Raw genomic sequence first — 16,585 nt, 5'->3', positions numbered from 1 at the left:
AACTTTTAATGAACTTCTGGAAATGTTAACTCGGCGATCAATCCACATAAACTTGATCAGATGGCTTTTAGTGCTTAGAGGGAATTTTAATTTCAACATATAATATTCAGTAGTGGTTGAATAAAAAAACTGGTGTTCAGTTGCTTATAAAATCTTAATTATTATGGCCTTTTTTTTTGCATCAATAAACCCCCTCATTAGTTTGTTTAAATTTAAAAATATAAGCACTAAAAACTGTTTGTGGTGTTAGAATAATTGGAGTTTTTATGAGAAGAAACCACAATTTAATACATGACTGAGTTCATTTTTTAATTCACATAAACTGACCGCAAAAACACTGATGGCGAATGACACGCACACACACACACGCACACACACACACACACACACACACACACACACACACAGACGCACGCACGCACGCACGCACGCACGCACACACACACACACACACACACACAGACAGACAGACAGACAGACAGACAGACGCACGCACGCACACACACACACACACACACACAGACAGACAGACAGACAGACAGACAGACAGACAGACAGACAGACAGACAGACACAGACAGGCAGACAGGCAGACAGACAGACAGACAGACAGACACACACACACACACACACACACACACAGACAGACAGACAGACAGACAGACAGGCAGACACACACACACACACACACACACACACACACACACACACACACACACACACACAACATCACAACATTGTTTCTTTATCAGTTCACATGTGTTCAAAACATTATTAACAATACACGACAGGCAGAAGCGGCAGTTTCATACATCCGGCAGCTACAGTTTTCAATAATGTTGACAGGAACAATCACAAAGACGCAAATAGATTACATTTCAGATGAACACTGGGGGCCTCGAAAGTCTTATTGACAGTCCACGCGACCACCCAGGCGCTGGCTTACCCTTCATCCTCGCTCTCTTATTAATCCTCCGAGCTCCTCTCCCTCGGTCTGCCTCCTCTCTTTTATTGTCCACCTGGCGAGCTGTCCTGTCAGCCTCGCTCGTCTTTTACACAGCGAGATTCAAGTCTGCGGGGAGTGTGTAAAATGTGACTATGGGTGAATAAGCGTGGCGCAGGTGCCTCTCTGCAGGTCCAACCCCACGTCTGGGGCTCACGTGGAACCGTTCCTCGGCCATTCCCATGCTGCTTTTTAACGAGGCGTGTTGTTTTGTTTGTCGAATGCACGGTGGGGGTTTCACGGAGCTGGCGGAAAGCCGCCGTCGCAGATATCTGTAATGAGCTCTCATGCTGCGGTTTCGTGAGCATGTGTGTTATGAATTACAGGAGGCCTGTAATGAGCGAGGAGGGTCTCTCAAAATGGCTCTTGGGAGCAGCGGTTTGTGGCGTCTGGCCTTCGTGTGCTGGAGAAGCACGGTTTTGCAGGGATTGAAAGCATTACGGGGAGGGTATAGTATGTTCGGTCCAAGTCCCGAAAGGCTGCGGGTCAATTTTAAGGTCTGTGTTAAAAAAAAAAAATCGTGGTACGATTGCTCCAAAGTTTCACTCCCAAGATAACAAGCAACTCGAGACGCTGTCCTCCGGGGCGAGTTTCCGATCCAATAATCAACCGAAACAAACGCTCCGGATGGCCTAAGAGAAAGAGGATTTGGTTCGTGAGAGTCATGAGGGTGTGGGAGGGTGCTGCCCCGCTCCCTCTCCCTGCTCAGCTGCACTCCTCGCAGTTGCAGGCGAGGATGTATCTGTAAGTGGCCGTGATGCGAGTCCCGCCGGAGCAGCGCAGCCGCACCGCCTTCAGCTTGGAGGTGTGCGGCCGGCAGCAGGAGCAGGTGCTCTTGAAGGGCTGTTTGAGCACCGAGCTGAAGGAGATGAGGGGGTCGGAGCGGGTGGTGTGGCTGCAGTGGCCCTCGCAGCGCGCCAGCAACACCATCTGGAACACAGCAGGCAGGAAACAAAATGAGTTAGGAAAGCACAGATCATCCATCCATCAATCAGACTTTATTTGTACAGTACTTTTCACATGTATACAATGGAACACCAAGTGCTTCACAGAAACCACACAAAGCCATAAGTGGATAAGAAACAGAACCACACAGAAACTGTGGACGCAGAATCTTAGCGTAGATTTTCCGGAGGTTTTCAACAACGTTAAAACAATTGGTTACACTTTACGCTCAATGGTGTTTTAAGCCCCCACCGTCGACTTCAAGGCACCTATCCCTAACCCTTGCCTAACCCAAGGGGGTAAGCCTCTCTCCACAACCCGTACCTCCTATGGCGCCATTTTGATGCTACCTAGCTCTCACCCGACGTTAGCATTCCATTGCCTGCCATTCATTTTGGCGTCACTTTGACAGCGAATAACTTTACATCTGAAGCGTTTAAAGACTCTGTTTGTCCATTGTTTATTTCTAAAGAAACACGACAATTTATGAAAGGCTCCATTACCTTGTACCTCACGTTATGGCTCCGTAGCAGACGTTTTTATAAAAATAGGCTAACGATTGTGTCATAACCACGAGACTTACTGTCGCATAGTAGAGGAATTACCGTATAGTACAGGAGAAGCTCTCAGGCAGTTTGGACTTCCATTAGCTGTTTAAGTGTAATTACTAATGTTAACTATCATTTTAGTGATCAATAATTAGCCTGTGTCTATGTTATCTCCTTACATATACCTACGCTCTCCGTCTCTGCTAGATTGGGAATGATTGACATTTCTCTTGGCACAGCTACCAGAAGACTTCCAACTTTCAGACAGGTTGCTCACGTCACATCTACGTCTTCAAGCTCAGTTGGAGGCTGCTCAGTAACGCTCAGCCATCACCGGGAAAGATCTTCTAATATCCTTCACTGGTCTCCGTCCAGAGACACGGGGTCTGTTGGTCCATTTATTTAACTGTCTACGACCTAGTGCCTTCCATGCAGCGCTGCCTTGAAGACAACATTGGGGGCTTAAAACACCAAACACCACACTTTACTTGAAGGTTTCTACATAAGAGTGACATGACACTGTCATGAACGTGTCATAAACATTATAAACAAGTCATAAACGTTTATGACATAACGCTTCTTTTAGTAAGTGTTATTCGGTTTTTGTCATGACAAGTTAGGGTTAGAATTAGGGTTAGGGTTCATGTGCCATGACTGTGCACACATGACACTGTCATGACACGTTCATGACAGTGTCATGTCACCCTTATGTAGACACCTTCAAGTAAAGTGTTACCAAACAATTTAAATTAAAACACCAAGCAGAAAAACTGTCCACTAAATTCCGCAGATTTTCATTCTGGATCACGGCAGAAAAGTGTCAAAACAACTTGGTAATAACCAACATACACCATGAAGTAAAGCAGGCGGAAATACATAAATAGACAGATCCATACATAGATAAATAAATAAAGCTTTAAAATTAAAAGCTTTAAAAGGTAAGTCTTTAGTTTGCTTTTAAAAGCATCGACGTCGTTCACACGGGGTATTTCATGAGTCAAAGTGCTGTCAGAGATGACAAAAGGTTCTCTGTCAGTGTTTGAGTCATGGTCGAAAAGCGAAAAGCCGTCTGTCTGTTTGTCTCCTGTGTCTCCGAGCCTCGGCCTTGCACCTGCAAACTGAGAGATAGCGACGCGAGACATGTCACGCACTCCTACACCTGCTGCCGCTCAGAGCTCAGGGTCACACACAGACATTCACACCAGGTTTAGTGTGGATCAACCAAAGTACATTTCCAGGATAAAGATGTCAGGCTTTGCCCCCTCTCCTTCCTCTCTCTGTGTGCTGCGGGAAACAACAACCTTCGAGCTAGAAAGCTACACAAGCTAAGCCTGAAAATGACAAGTTTTTAAGAATGTTTGGATGGTGCAACAAGGCAGGCCTGCTTGGTTAATTCGGGGAATGATTTACAAAGAATATGATTAGGTCATTTCCTCTCTAACTGGGACGTTTTGGGACTGATTGGTGGGATTGCTGTGGACCAAGTACACACAGAGATACACTGGTAAGAGCTAATGAGGTGTAACCATGTATCAGCTAATTTAAATAGCTCATGGTACTGTATTGTGTCAACAGTTAACTTCATTTAATATTGTATGTGGAGTTTTCTTTTGCGGGGTGCAAATGTTCCACTAAAACAAGTTCCTTCCTAAGACTACTTTGCCGAGCCACCGCCGCTGCGTCCGGAGCTTAGCGCCACCCAAGACCATTGTGATTGGTTTAAACAACTATCCCAGAATGCATCTGCGGTTTAGCCGGACTTTACTCCACAGCGCTGGGGAAACAAGGTTCAGTCCACTCTTTTCTTCCACAGGGATATATGTGTAAAACCACTGTATCAAGCTCACACGCACGCACGCACGCACACACACACACACACACACACACACACACACACACACACACACACACAAAGCACAGGCCTGATTAGTGTTGTGACCGTCCGAATGGCATTCCTCCGTGGGTCACTACATTCCTGTCGCCTCCCTAAACAGACTCCTGTGTCATGTCCTTCTGTCAGCTGCTGTGTGTCGCCACCCATGTACCCACTGTGACAAAAGCCTGTCTGGGGCCAAGGCAGGGTGACACACACACACACACACACACACACACACACACACACACACACACACACACACGCACACACGCACACACGCATCAGGAGTGTTGTCGCCACTTTAAGACCATTTGTCTTTGTCCTAGCTGAGGATCAGGCTGTCAAACAGTGATAATTCCTCTCCTGTGACGCCCCTCTCCTCCTCTCTGTCGGCACCTTTTCCTGCTCCTCCTTTCATTCATGACCAGCGAGATAAAAAAAGGACTAAAAAGATAATACATTGGGTGGTCATTCCCCTCTGCATGTATTTACTAAGAACTTGGGGTTTAATTTTCAAAAGGATGTGGCAGAGACGAATGGAGATGCAGGGGAACATCTGATCACTGAGCTTCAAACTCCTGTTTCCTCTGAAATCAACTCCCGGTTTTTATTTTGACTGCACCGGGCTCATGGTTCTAAAGGGTTGTACTTAGTGTCTTCATTAATCAGAGGTGTGTTTTGGGCATAACATGCAATCAACCAATCAGAGATCATCTCCCATTCCCTTTAAAAGCCAGGCGTGTTTGGACCTTGGAGCATTGCTGTTATGATGGAGGATTTGCACCGTAATATTTTTATTTGTAATCTTCTGTATGTGTGTGTGCTGCTGTGCGTCCCTGTGTGTGTAACAAGCATAGTGTGCGCGCTGTGCACAAGCCTAGGAGCATTTTACTAATTTGCTGTTAAAATAACAATGAAATGCTGCGTTATTGACTTTAGACCAGGTTTTTGTTGGTCAATGGCGCGATCACTTCCCGCTGCCTCAAGATAGCAATACGCCCAGAATGCACCTGAACACACCTTCCTGTAAGACCAGCACGCCCAGAATGCACCTGAACACACCTCCCTGTAAGACCAGCACACCCATGGGCGCAAAGATGGGCGCAGGTGCATTTGCTATTTAAACGACGCGGGCGCTGGACGGGAAACTGACAACTGTGTCTTAAACTAGCAAAGACACTTGGGTCAGGCTTTGCGCTGCGCCGGGTGCAAGGTAGGGCCCATAACGCGTAACTTTTTGATATTAATGAACGTCCGTTACATTCAAGCCATTGCCAACCCCATTGGGTGGGTGGGGACGCGCTTGTATCATGTGGACGCGCCAACAGTTTTGTTGTGATTACTTGTGAATTCCTCATGGGGGCGACAGAAACTACACACTATAGCTTTAAGTTATTAAAATTAAGTTTAGGTTTATAACTGTAGCACAAGAAAACAATAACATGCAATCCATGAGAAACATTTAATTCATCAAATCTAGACCCCAATTAACCAGTTCTGCTTTCATCAATTTGAACTGAAATGGATTTAAGCACTAAGAAACAGTATGGCGGTTGGAAGAAAAAAATCTAAATAATCTAAAAAAATATTCATATTTCAATATATATATATATATATATATATATATATACACATACATACAAATCCTCCAGACAACCCTTTGAAACACAAACTTTTTACAGGTGGATTCTGTGTGAACTGAACACACAGAGGTGTGAAAACTCTGGCTCAGTCAGGCGTCCGTTACGTCAGCTCTCTGTGAACTGTAATAAAAAGCGCTGACTCATGCTGCGAGCGCGCTCAGCCCTGCCGCCCCTGAGCGAGGCTGAGGTTTGGCCACCTGCTCCATGCACTCAGACACACAGAATATTAAAAAAAGACCAAAGAACTGATCACTCACGCTAGCTGAACAACTGCACAACAAAAGGGACAGAGTGAAAAATTGACAGCTCCCTTTTTCCACAGTAGCATGAATCATCAGTCTCTGTACATAAGGTGGATGTCTCTGGAGCCCCCCGTCACACATCATGCACTGGCAGTGGGGGAAAAAGTATTGAGATGCTTTACTTAAGTAAAAGTGCCAATACCACACTGTAAAAATACTCTGTTACAAGTAAAAGTCCTGCATTGAAAATGTTAAGTATCATCAGGAAATTGTACTTAAAGTATTAAAAGTAAAAGTACTCGAAACCTGAAGCGATCCAAACAGTTCTGTCAACTAAGTGTTTAATGGTCTAATCATGTCAGCTGGACTTGTAGGCTGTTACATTGTTGGGTAGTTTAATTTATAATAAAACATATTTTATAAACTACATGTGTTTTGTGTGCAACAATCTTAATTTGTAGAGTAACTAAAGCTGTCAGATGTATGTAATGGAGCAAAAAGTACAATATTTCTCTCTGAAAGGTAGCGGAGTAGAAGTAGAAAGTAGCATGAAAAGAAAAGACTCAAGAAAATTTCAAGTACCTTAAATTTGTACTTAAGTACAGTACTGGAGTAAATGCACTTGGTTAGATTCTAGCACTGTGACTGCAGCCCTAGCCTGGCTCCGCCCTCCTACGTACTTCCGCTCAATTTTCATTTTCCTTCAGTACACCGTCTGGGTTTGTGGTATATTCTTGGGTTTTCTCCGGCCAAATCTTTACCGGTCCAATCAGCGAACAGAGGGAGTGGCTGAGAACGATGACGTTGAGGTCCTGCACTAGTTTGAGTTGTAGTTCCGTAATGGCGGCGGAAGTTAAAGCCCGAGCAAGAACAATCTTTGCTGAGTTGTGTTGGTGGCCATGATGTTGTGGCCCTCCTCCCCACGGGGTTCGGGAACAGTTAGATTTTCCAGCTCGCTCCGTTAGTGGTGAAGGAGTTGGCTAAGGCGAACGCTAGTGATGCTAAGCTGATAGTTGTTGTCGTCTCCCCTCTTGTTAGCCTGGTCCTACCAGACAGTACAGTGGAGGGCAAAGCCAGGCTACCAGAGTGGCTCTGGGCAGATCCAATAGTTTTAAACTTCAACAGAGTACCCGCCTTCAAGGAAGTTAACACTTGTCAATGGAGAGTGGCCAGACTCTCTGGACAAATGAAATGTACCAGAGTCTGGTAGGACCAGGCTACTGCAGCCCTGAATTCTCTAGACATTCCCCGGAGGAGCTGTGTGAGAACACAAATGTCCGAATCAGTTGGAGCGGACATAAAACGGTCTTTACCTTGCCGCCCTGCCCCCGAGTACAAAGTCTGTGTAATGTCCGATTGACCCCAAAGTGTGAACAGAGCAGCTCCGAATGTGAAGAAGAAGAAGGCTGATTTACACCAAAATGCCAACTAAAATGTCTAACTGGAGAGACGATGAGATGAGGAATTTCGAAGAAATCGGCTACGTGGCCGTGGTGTGATCCCCGTCATGTCCTGCCTCCATATGGCACCACCCAACTCACCTACTCTATATCCACAATGTTTCATTTCTGGGATTGTTCAGGTGTTCTCTGTTTAGGCCGGATGTCCGTTACCTTCCTCTTTCTCTGTGTTGGCGTTCTAACCTCCGGTGGATTTGTGAGGACTATGGTTAACTGCTCCTCAGATCTCTGCAGGGTAAATCCAGACAGCTAGCTAGACTATCTGTCCAATCTGAGTTTTCTGTTGCACGACTAAAACAACTTTTGAACGTACACATGTTCCACCAAAACAAGTTCCTTCCTGAGGCTATTTTCCAGTGGCACCGTGGCTCCGTCCGGAGCTTAGCACCGCCCAAGACAATTGTGATTGGTTTAAAGAAATGCCAATAAACCAGAGCACGTTTCTCCTATCCCAGAATGCTGTGTGGACTAGCCAGACCCTCCTCCGCAGCGCTGTGGAGGAAGGTCTGGTAATGCTAGGCTAGCCCTCGCCGAAACCAAACGGAGTACTTCCAGGAAGTGAGTACGTGTCTGACAGGGACAATCTAAACGTGTGAAAAGGCAACTCCAGAGAATCTACGTACTTAATTCGTCGGAATTGTCTGCAGTTTTCATATGAGAAAACGGCTTAACCCTTGTGTTGTCTTCCTGTCGACCGTGCACTTGTTGTCCTCCAACAAAGTTAACTCCCGGTCTGTTTTGCCTTTTTATAAAGCATAAAGTATAGTATCACCCACTTATATTGTGCACCTTCTAGCCAACTTATTACCAATAGTTTTACACTTATTTATTTTTTAAATTTATAGTCAATAAACCACATTTACTGTACATGAAATTATACCTTATTTTGGAGTAAAATCGGCATAAATTATGAATTATTTTCACTAAAATTTGACCCGAAGACAACACAAGGGTTAAGTTGTCCAACACACTGAAGCAGAATGACGCACCACGCCTTCGTATCACTCTTTAGCATCCTGGCAGAGGCAGCAGAGAGCGCCGGCTGACAGGGAGACAAAACTGAGTCCCAGCTGAGGTGCAGAATATGTCTGCATCGTGGCCCATGTCCAGCACCACGCACGCACGCACGCACACACACACACACACACACACACACACACACACACACACACTCTCCCCAAGAAACCAAGCATGACTCTCCTAAATGACGGAAAGATGGAGATAAAGAGAGAGAAAGAATTGGAAAGAAATGGAGGAGGCTTTCACGGGGCACCAAGAGTAATACTAGTAGAAAGAGAAAAATGTGCCTGAGATAAATGAAGTTAGTGTTGGAGGATATTTTTTTGGCTGCAGCTCTAGGCTTTTCTTTGTGTCTCCGAGGCTTGCTCTGGAAAATTTGTTTCCCTGATATTTGTAACGAATGAGCTCATTTCTCAGGTGGACTGGCCCTGTTACCTCAAACTTGTTACCAAAAAAATGAGCGGGTGACCACAAAGAGGCAGATTGCGTGCGTGCGTGCGTGCGTCCGCGTGTGTGTGTGTGTGTGTGTGTGTGTGTGTGTTAGAGCTGCAAAGATTCATCAATTAGTTGTCAACTTTTAAATGAATCGGAGTCATTTTTATTTAAAAAATTCTCTGATTCCAGCTTGTTAAATGTGAATATTGTTCTAGTTTCTTCTCTCCTCTGGGACAGTAAACTGAATATCTTTTGAGTTCTGGACAAAACAAGACATTTAAGGACGTTATCTCGGGCTTTGGGGAAACACTGATCCACATTTTTTACAATTTTCTGACATTTCATAGACCAAACCTAATGGCTTAATCGAGAAAATAACCGAAAGATAAATCGACAGTGAAAATAATCTTAAGTTGCAGCCCTAGTGTGTGTGTGTGTGTGTGTGTGTGTGTGTGTGTGTGTGTTTCCGCCTTACCTTGGAGTTGCACTTATAAATGGGGTGTGTGATGGTCTCCACAAAGTGGTGTCTCATGCAGCGCTCTGGGTCCGAGTCTCCCAGGTGTGGGTGTCCGTTATCGCTGGCCTTGTTGCTGCTGGCGGACTGGACCCAGCCCAGCAGGGGGCAGCACATCAGGACCAGAAGCAGGCCAGAGGGGGGGGCCACAGAGATGAAAGGTTTCATGATCGGAACCACCCCGAGGCTCTCGATCCTCACGGGGATGCCCGAACACGTCACGTTGCGCTGTCTCTGTTTCCCCTTTTTTTTTTTTAACGTCTCTTTCTCACTTGTATTACTCGTTGTGTTTCAGCGCCTCACAAACGGGGGATGTCTTCGTCTCTCTCTCTCTCTCTCTCTCTCTCTCTCTCTCTCGTTCCTGCTAGAACAGCGGAGGTTCAAGATCAGCGGGCTGTTGGGAGAAAGGTTGTCGCAGGGTCACGTCGTCAGGCTGCTCCATCCCCCACTGCCTGGATCCACCTTCGTCTGGAAGAAAGAGACAAACAGGAAAGGCATCAGCGGACATGTGAACTGATAAAGAAACAATGTTGTGTGTGTGTGTGTGTGTGTGTGTGTGTGTGCGCATGTGTATGTCTCTGTGTGTGTCTATGTGTGTGTGTCTGTGTGTGTCTCTGCTTGTGTGCGTGTGTGTCTCTGTGTGTGTGTGTGTGTGTGTGTGTGTGTGTCTCTGTGTGTCCGTGTCTCTGTGTGTGTGTGTGTGTGTGTCTCTGTTTGTGTGTGTCTCTGTATGTGTGTGTCTGTGTGTCTCTGTTTGTGTGTGTCTCTCTGTGTGTGTGTGTGTGTGTGTGTGTGTGTGCGTGCGTGTCTCTTTGTGTGTGTGTGTGTGTGTCTGTGTGTGTGTGTGTGTGTGTGTGTGTGTGTGTGCGCACACGTGTGTGTTTCTGTGTGTGTGTGTGTGTGTCTGTGTGTGTGTGTGTGTGTGTGTGCGTGCGTGTCTCTTTGTGTGTGTGTGTGTCTGTGTTTCTGTGTGTGTGTGTGTGTGTGTGTGTGTGTGTGTGTGTGTGTGTGTGTGTGTGTGTGTGTGTGTGTGTGTGTGTGTGTGTGCGCGCGTGTGTGTGTCTCTGTGTGTGTGTGTGTGTGTCTGTGTGTGTGTCTCTGTGTCTGTCTATGTGTCTCTGTGTGTGTGTGTGTGTGTGTGTGTGTGTGTGTGTGTGTGTGTCTCTGTGTGTGTGTGTGTGTGTGTGTGTGTGTGTGTGTGTGTGTGTGTGTGTGTCTCTGTGTGTGTGTGTGTGTGTGTGTGTGTGTGTGTGTGTGTGTGTGTGTGTGTGTGTGTGTGTGTGTGTGTGCAGTGGATGGAGCTGCCTCCAGACAGATTCTCATAGATATTTTTGCCAGTGTTTTTTGGGGTGATTGACTGTTTGATGAGTGTGTGTGGGACTCCAAACCTGGCTGCCTCCTTAGTCTCCTTTATTCCGTGGTCTCCCCGGTACACCCACACACATGTAGACACATAAGTCCTGGTGCTTTTATTACAGAGGAGAAACTTAAGCCATGCACACACAGCCTGCGGCGAGGCCCTTTCCTCTCCCCAGGAACGACTTTTTCATTAAAACAAATCACTCTCTCCCGACAAGCCCCCTCATGACTGCAAACCCTCTGCCAGTCCCACGGCGTATTTTCACGTGTATTTATGTCGTTTCTCTATTTCCAACTTCATAGTTTTATTGTCCCCCTGATAACAGGGTTTGTGTTAAGGGGGAGCTCGGTGCTGGCTGAGGCAGGTTTGCTAATGTGTTGTGAATTAGGGAGCGGTGTGCGTAAGGTTCATGTGGGGTAAAGGTGCGAGAAAGGAGCGTAATGATCGAGGTTTAAGATTCAAGATTTATTCAATATTCGTAATACTGTGAACCTGGTCGTCATAGAAATATGTGGTCATGGCTTTTTATGTTGAGATGTCTGTAAACGTACATCAATTATTAGTTAGTCTATATCGACAACGTTTTGTCCCGGATTGCTCGGTTGCTGCCGGAAATTCCGCAGGATGTCCCTCCCGTCCCCTTCCTCTTTCTTTGTGTTGGCGTTCTATCCTCCGGTGGATTTGTGAGGACTATGGTTAACTGCTCCTCAGATCTCTGCAGGGTAAATCCAGACAGCTAGCTAGACTATCTGTCCAATCTGAGTTTTCTCTCGCACCAAAACAAGTTCCTTCCTGAGACTATTTTGCAGCGGCGCCATGGCTCCGCGCGGAGCTTAGCCCCGCCCAAGACGATTGTGATTGGTTTGAACCCTCCTGTTTCCCCCATTTTCAAAAAGTTTCTATATCAGAAATTTGGGTTTCTTTCAACCAAATTTTCAACAAAAGAAAAAGAGCAGCACGAACGCTTTTTATAAGTAAAATAAATGATCAGTTGACTACTTTCATTGAATTTTGGTGTTTCATTCTATTTTATAGCATTTGAGGGAAAAAAAAATCATAAAAGAACGTTGAAACAAGTGACAAAAATGTTGGAAAAAGATTCAAAAACGAGGGGAAAAAAAACACAAAAACGTCAAAAGGCATCGGAAAAAGTGACAAAAACGTTGAAAAAAAGTGACAAAAATATCGGTGGGGGGGGGGGAAGAGCGAACAAAAGGGTCGAAAAAGACGATACTGAATCGAAAAACAAGTTTTCATTTTAAATTTTGACCCAGAAAAACAAAAGGTTGCTTGTTGGTCGAGGGGAGGACAACACAAGGGTTAAAGAAATGCCAATCAACCAGAGCTGATGGGTTTTCTCCCATCCCAGAATGCTGCGTGGACTAGCCAGACCCTCCTCCGCAACGCTGTGGAGGAAGGTCTGGCAAAGCGAGACTAGTTATTAGCGAAAGGAAAGAAAACGAGGAAATGAATAAAATTCTATCAAAGCTCCCTCTTTAGCATGCGTCTCCATCGCTGCACAACTCCACACTGATCCCCTCATTTAAACTGAAATCCCAGAATGCATCAAGTTCACTTGAAACTCCCCCCCGCTGCTGCCCCCTCACTCCAGCCCCAATGTTTTCCTTTCTAAGGGGAATCGTTTCACCTTAACATTCCTCTTGAGAGAAATAGAAGTATCATTTGGCCTGTTAAAATAAATACTCCCCGAGATGTTTTGTTGGCCGGTCCAACATGTGCTGCAGGGTTTACATAGCAGACGGCCCACACCCATCAGCACCTCCAGCCCTGCCAGCCGTACCTGGCCGAGCGTTAACAACGTCGGCTGTTATCCCCATCACTGCTGCTGGTCTCACTATCTGCATCATTAATGGGGCGACGCCTGCACGCTAGTTCAGGCAGTCAACTCGAGCTGCACCGCTGTACACACACGCGTGACGCTTCACTCTCCGGGCCCTATTTTAACCATCGTGACGCGCCTGGCGCAGGAGCGTTTAGGGCATGTCTGAATCCACTTTTGCTAGTTTGACGACGGAAAAAAGTGTACGTGCGCCGGGCGCATGGTTCAAAAAGGGTTGTATTTGTTGTCTTCATTAATTCATAGGTGTGTTTTGGGGCGTAACATGCAATAAACCAATCAGAGTGTCATCTCCCATTCCCTTTAAAAGTGTTTTTTGCCCCCCCTAGGCACTAGGATTAGGCACTGGTTATGGTTATGGTTAGGGTTAGGGCTAGGTGCCTTGGAGCCAGCGGTCGCAGCGCTGCCTTGAAGTCAATTAGGCATTATGGTTATAGTTAGGGTTAAGGTTAGGGTTAGCTGCCTTGGAGGCAGCGGTCGCAGCGCTGCCTGGAAGGAGCAGTTAGGGGCAAAAAACACCATTGAGCCCTGGCCGCATCGCTATTATGATGGTGGATTTGCACCGTAATATTTTAATTTTTAATCTTCTGCATGTGTGTGTGCTGCTGTGCGTCCTTGTGTGTGTGTGTAACAAGCATAGTGTGCGCACGCTGTGCACGAGCCTAGCCGCATTTTACTAATGCGCTGTTAAAATAACAAATGCTGCGTCATTGACTTTAGACCAGGTTTTTGTTGGTCAATGGCGCGATCACTTCCCGCTGGCTCAAGATAGCAATACGCTCAGAATGCACCTGAACACACCTCCCTGTAAGACCAGCACGCCCAGAATGCACCTGAACACACCTCCCTGTAAGACCAGCACGCCCAGAATGCACCTGAACACACCTCCCTGTAAGACCAGCACGCCCATGGGCGCGCAGATGGGTGCAGGTGCATTTGCTATTTAAACAACGTGGGCGCTGGACGGGAAATTGACAACTGTGTCGGTCTTAAACTAGCAAAGACACTTGGGTCGGTCTTTGTGCTGCGCCGGGTGCAAGATAGGACCCCCTGTATCATTTACCAAACACACTACCTCAATTTGGCGGTCTATTTAAGCTGCATAATTTCCCCATCTCTGCCTTGTCAATGCTGCTGCCGCCATGCACCTGTGCCGCTGCCTGCTTTCAGCCCCCCCCCCCCCCAGCATCCACCTGCAGCCTCCGGCCAGGAGGAAGCTACTTTATCATCACTCCCCAATATCTCATGTAAACGCAGGGGGACGGGGAGTGATGAGGTCGGAGTCTGGCCGCCAAACACAATGTTCTGCTGTTATAATAAACATTTCAAACGTGAGTTGTCTGACTGAAGTGCACTTGTCTTGGACATTATACAACAAGTAGAGCTGACCGGGCAATCTGATTGGTCAACTATCAGCATGACGGCACACCCAGAGCCGTTTGAGCACACCTGGCTCATCAGTAAACATTACAGAGTTGAATCAAAAGCTGGTTTTGAAACATTTGCGTTCATAGAAATAAATCAGGAACCACAGTGGAACATACATAAACTGTCCAAAATATTTATATAAGTAAGTAAGTAAAGTTTATTTATAAAGCACTTAAAATCACAAAATGCTTTACAATAAATTGGAATACGATAAATAGAAGAAATAAGAATACAAGGGAGACATAGGTACATAATATATATATATATATATATATATATATATATATATATATATATATATATATATATATATATATATATATTCTCCCATCCCAGAATGCTGTGTGACTAGCCAGACCTTCCTCATCTGTAGCGCTGTGGAGGAAGGTCTTGCAATGTTTGCATGCTGTCATATTTCACTGGAAATAGTACGCATTTCACATACTACTAGTTTCATACTAAGGCTTCGGACAAACATAAAAATCTCACACACTGTTTTAGCCGACAAAATAGCACGTTGGTATGGAAGGGTCTTCCCAGCTGTTGTCACATGACCTATTAATGTTTCCATGATGACTATTCACACATGTTGTTCTATCTTATCCAATAGTTCCTATATTATACTGGTATTGGTCCCCCCACCTGTGCCACCCCACTTAAAAAATCCCGGCATCGTCCCTGAACCGTGGCACTCTTTATTGATGCGGCTGACTGAAGTCACCCTGAAGAAGGCCTGTGTGCCGCAACGCGTTGCTGCGCATATGTTACTCTTTGCAAAGCATTAGCTGCATCAATAAAGTTTTTTTTCTTCTATTCTATCAACTATCCACATGCTCTGAATTTAGGAACGTTGGGGCCCCTTTTCTTGGGGCTCAGTGTCTGGTGATCTATCGTTGCGTGGAGGAAGAGACAGCGTACTGTATGTGATTGTAACATCCTCTAAACTTCAAAAGGCTTTTATGAAGTGAAAACATGTTAAATCAATTCAAACATTAGAGTTTAACTGTATTTATGGTCGCACAAGAAAAACATCCAGCATTTAGTCTCGTAAATCACAAATCCCCCCCCCCCCACTAGAACATGTGTTTCTGTGAAACAGACAACAGGTCCTGGCCCTGAAGTAAAGCAAACAAACATAATGACAGCAGTTATCCACCCAGCAGTAAATACCAGGACAGGATAAATAAACTCTATTTTACCCTAAATGTTGGGTGGAATGTAACTAAGTACATTTACTCAAGTACTGCACTAAAGGACAAATGTTGAGGTACTTGTACTTTACTTGAGTCTTTTCTTTTCATGCCACTTTCTACTACTACTACTCCGCTACATTTCAGAGAGAAATATTGTACTTTTTACTCCACTACATTCATCTCTTACAGCTTTAGTTACTAGTTACTTTACAAGTTAACATTTTTGCACACAAAAGACATGTAGTTTATAAAAGCTGATGTTTTATAATAAATGAAAGTAGCCAACAATGTAACGGCCTACAAGTCAAACACACAACTGTTTGGATCCTTGTGTCAAACTCAGTTTCCCAGAGGGCCACACTGGAAAAGGAGAATCCCATCAAGGGCCAGAAATGTAGAGATTATTGACGTGTTTATTTAAGAGAAAAAGTCAAATATGTTGACTGTATTAGTGCATGTCTCATATGAAGTAGTCTTCTCACTTACATTTTGGGCCTTATAAAGCCCCAAAAAAGTTCGGCAAAAAAGTTCCTCAGCCAGCGACAAATACGTTAAAAAAAGCGTCAAAATTGTCTGAAAAAGTGGCAAAACATTGAGTAAAGCGTCAAAACCGTTAAAACAAAGTGCCTAAAGCATTGAAAAAAAGCACATAAATTGTCAGAAAAGGCGACAAAAACTAGGTGGGCCTAAATTTATTGTGAAACTACATTGAAATGCGGGCCGGATCAAAACCTGCGAGGGGCCGGATTTGGCCCTCGGGCCTTGAGTTTAACACATGTGCTTTACACTTTCTAAAATGTGAGGATTTTTCTGCATTAATTAAGTAACAATCTAAATGCAGGACTGTATTTCTACAATGTGGTATTAATACTTTTACTTAAGTTAAGGACCTGAATACTTCTTCCCCCTCTGATTATGGTCTACAGCCAGCTGTGTCTTCTCTGATTAACAAGAGTTGAACTAGCCAGACGTTCGCTCCATATTACCTCTTTATGTGCAGCCAATAGGCGTTCTGGCAATCTGGCAATCTGGCAGTTCTGGCGAATGCCAGACGGGCCGAT

General features: G+C 45.2%; 1 protein-coding gene across 4 annotated transcripts in view; it reads right to left on the bottom strand.

Annotated features, from left to right (window-relative positions):
* Positions 1-729: 729 nt before the first annotated feature.
* The window catches only part of LOC116050743 (norrin cystine knot growth factor NDP), a 30,057-nt gene continuing 14,201 nt past the window's right edge, over positions 730-16,585 (bottom strand). For all 4 annotated transcript variants that reach the window (XM_031300966.2, XM_031300977.2, XM_031300985.2 and 1 more), the window contains 2 exons: positions 9,647-10,153; positions 730-1,932 (listed from right to left, as the gene is read on the bottom strand). In XM_031300966.2, coding sequence (XP_031156826.1) covers positions 1,708-1,932; positions 9,647-9,853 — 432 coding nt within the window. In that variant the 5' untranslated portion in view covers positions 9,854-10,153 and the 3' untranslated portion in view covers positions 730-1,707. The remainder of the gene's footprint in view (positions 1,933-9,646; positions 10,154-16,585) is intronic.

This window comes from Sander lucioperca, chromosome 8, assembly GCF_008315115.2.
Source record: "Sander lucioperca isolate FBNREF2018 chromosome 8, SLUC_FBN_1.2, whole genome shotgun sequence".
Lineage (NCBI taxonomy): Eukaryota > Metazoa > Chordata > Actinopteri > Perciformes > Percidae > Sander > Sander lucioperca.
The sequence above is the reverse complement of the archived record's forward strand: the minus strand, read 5'-3'. Positions and strand labels throughout refer to the sequence as shown.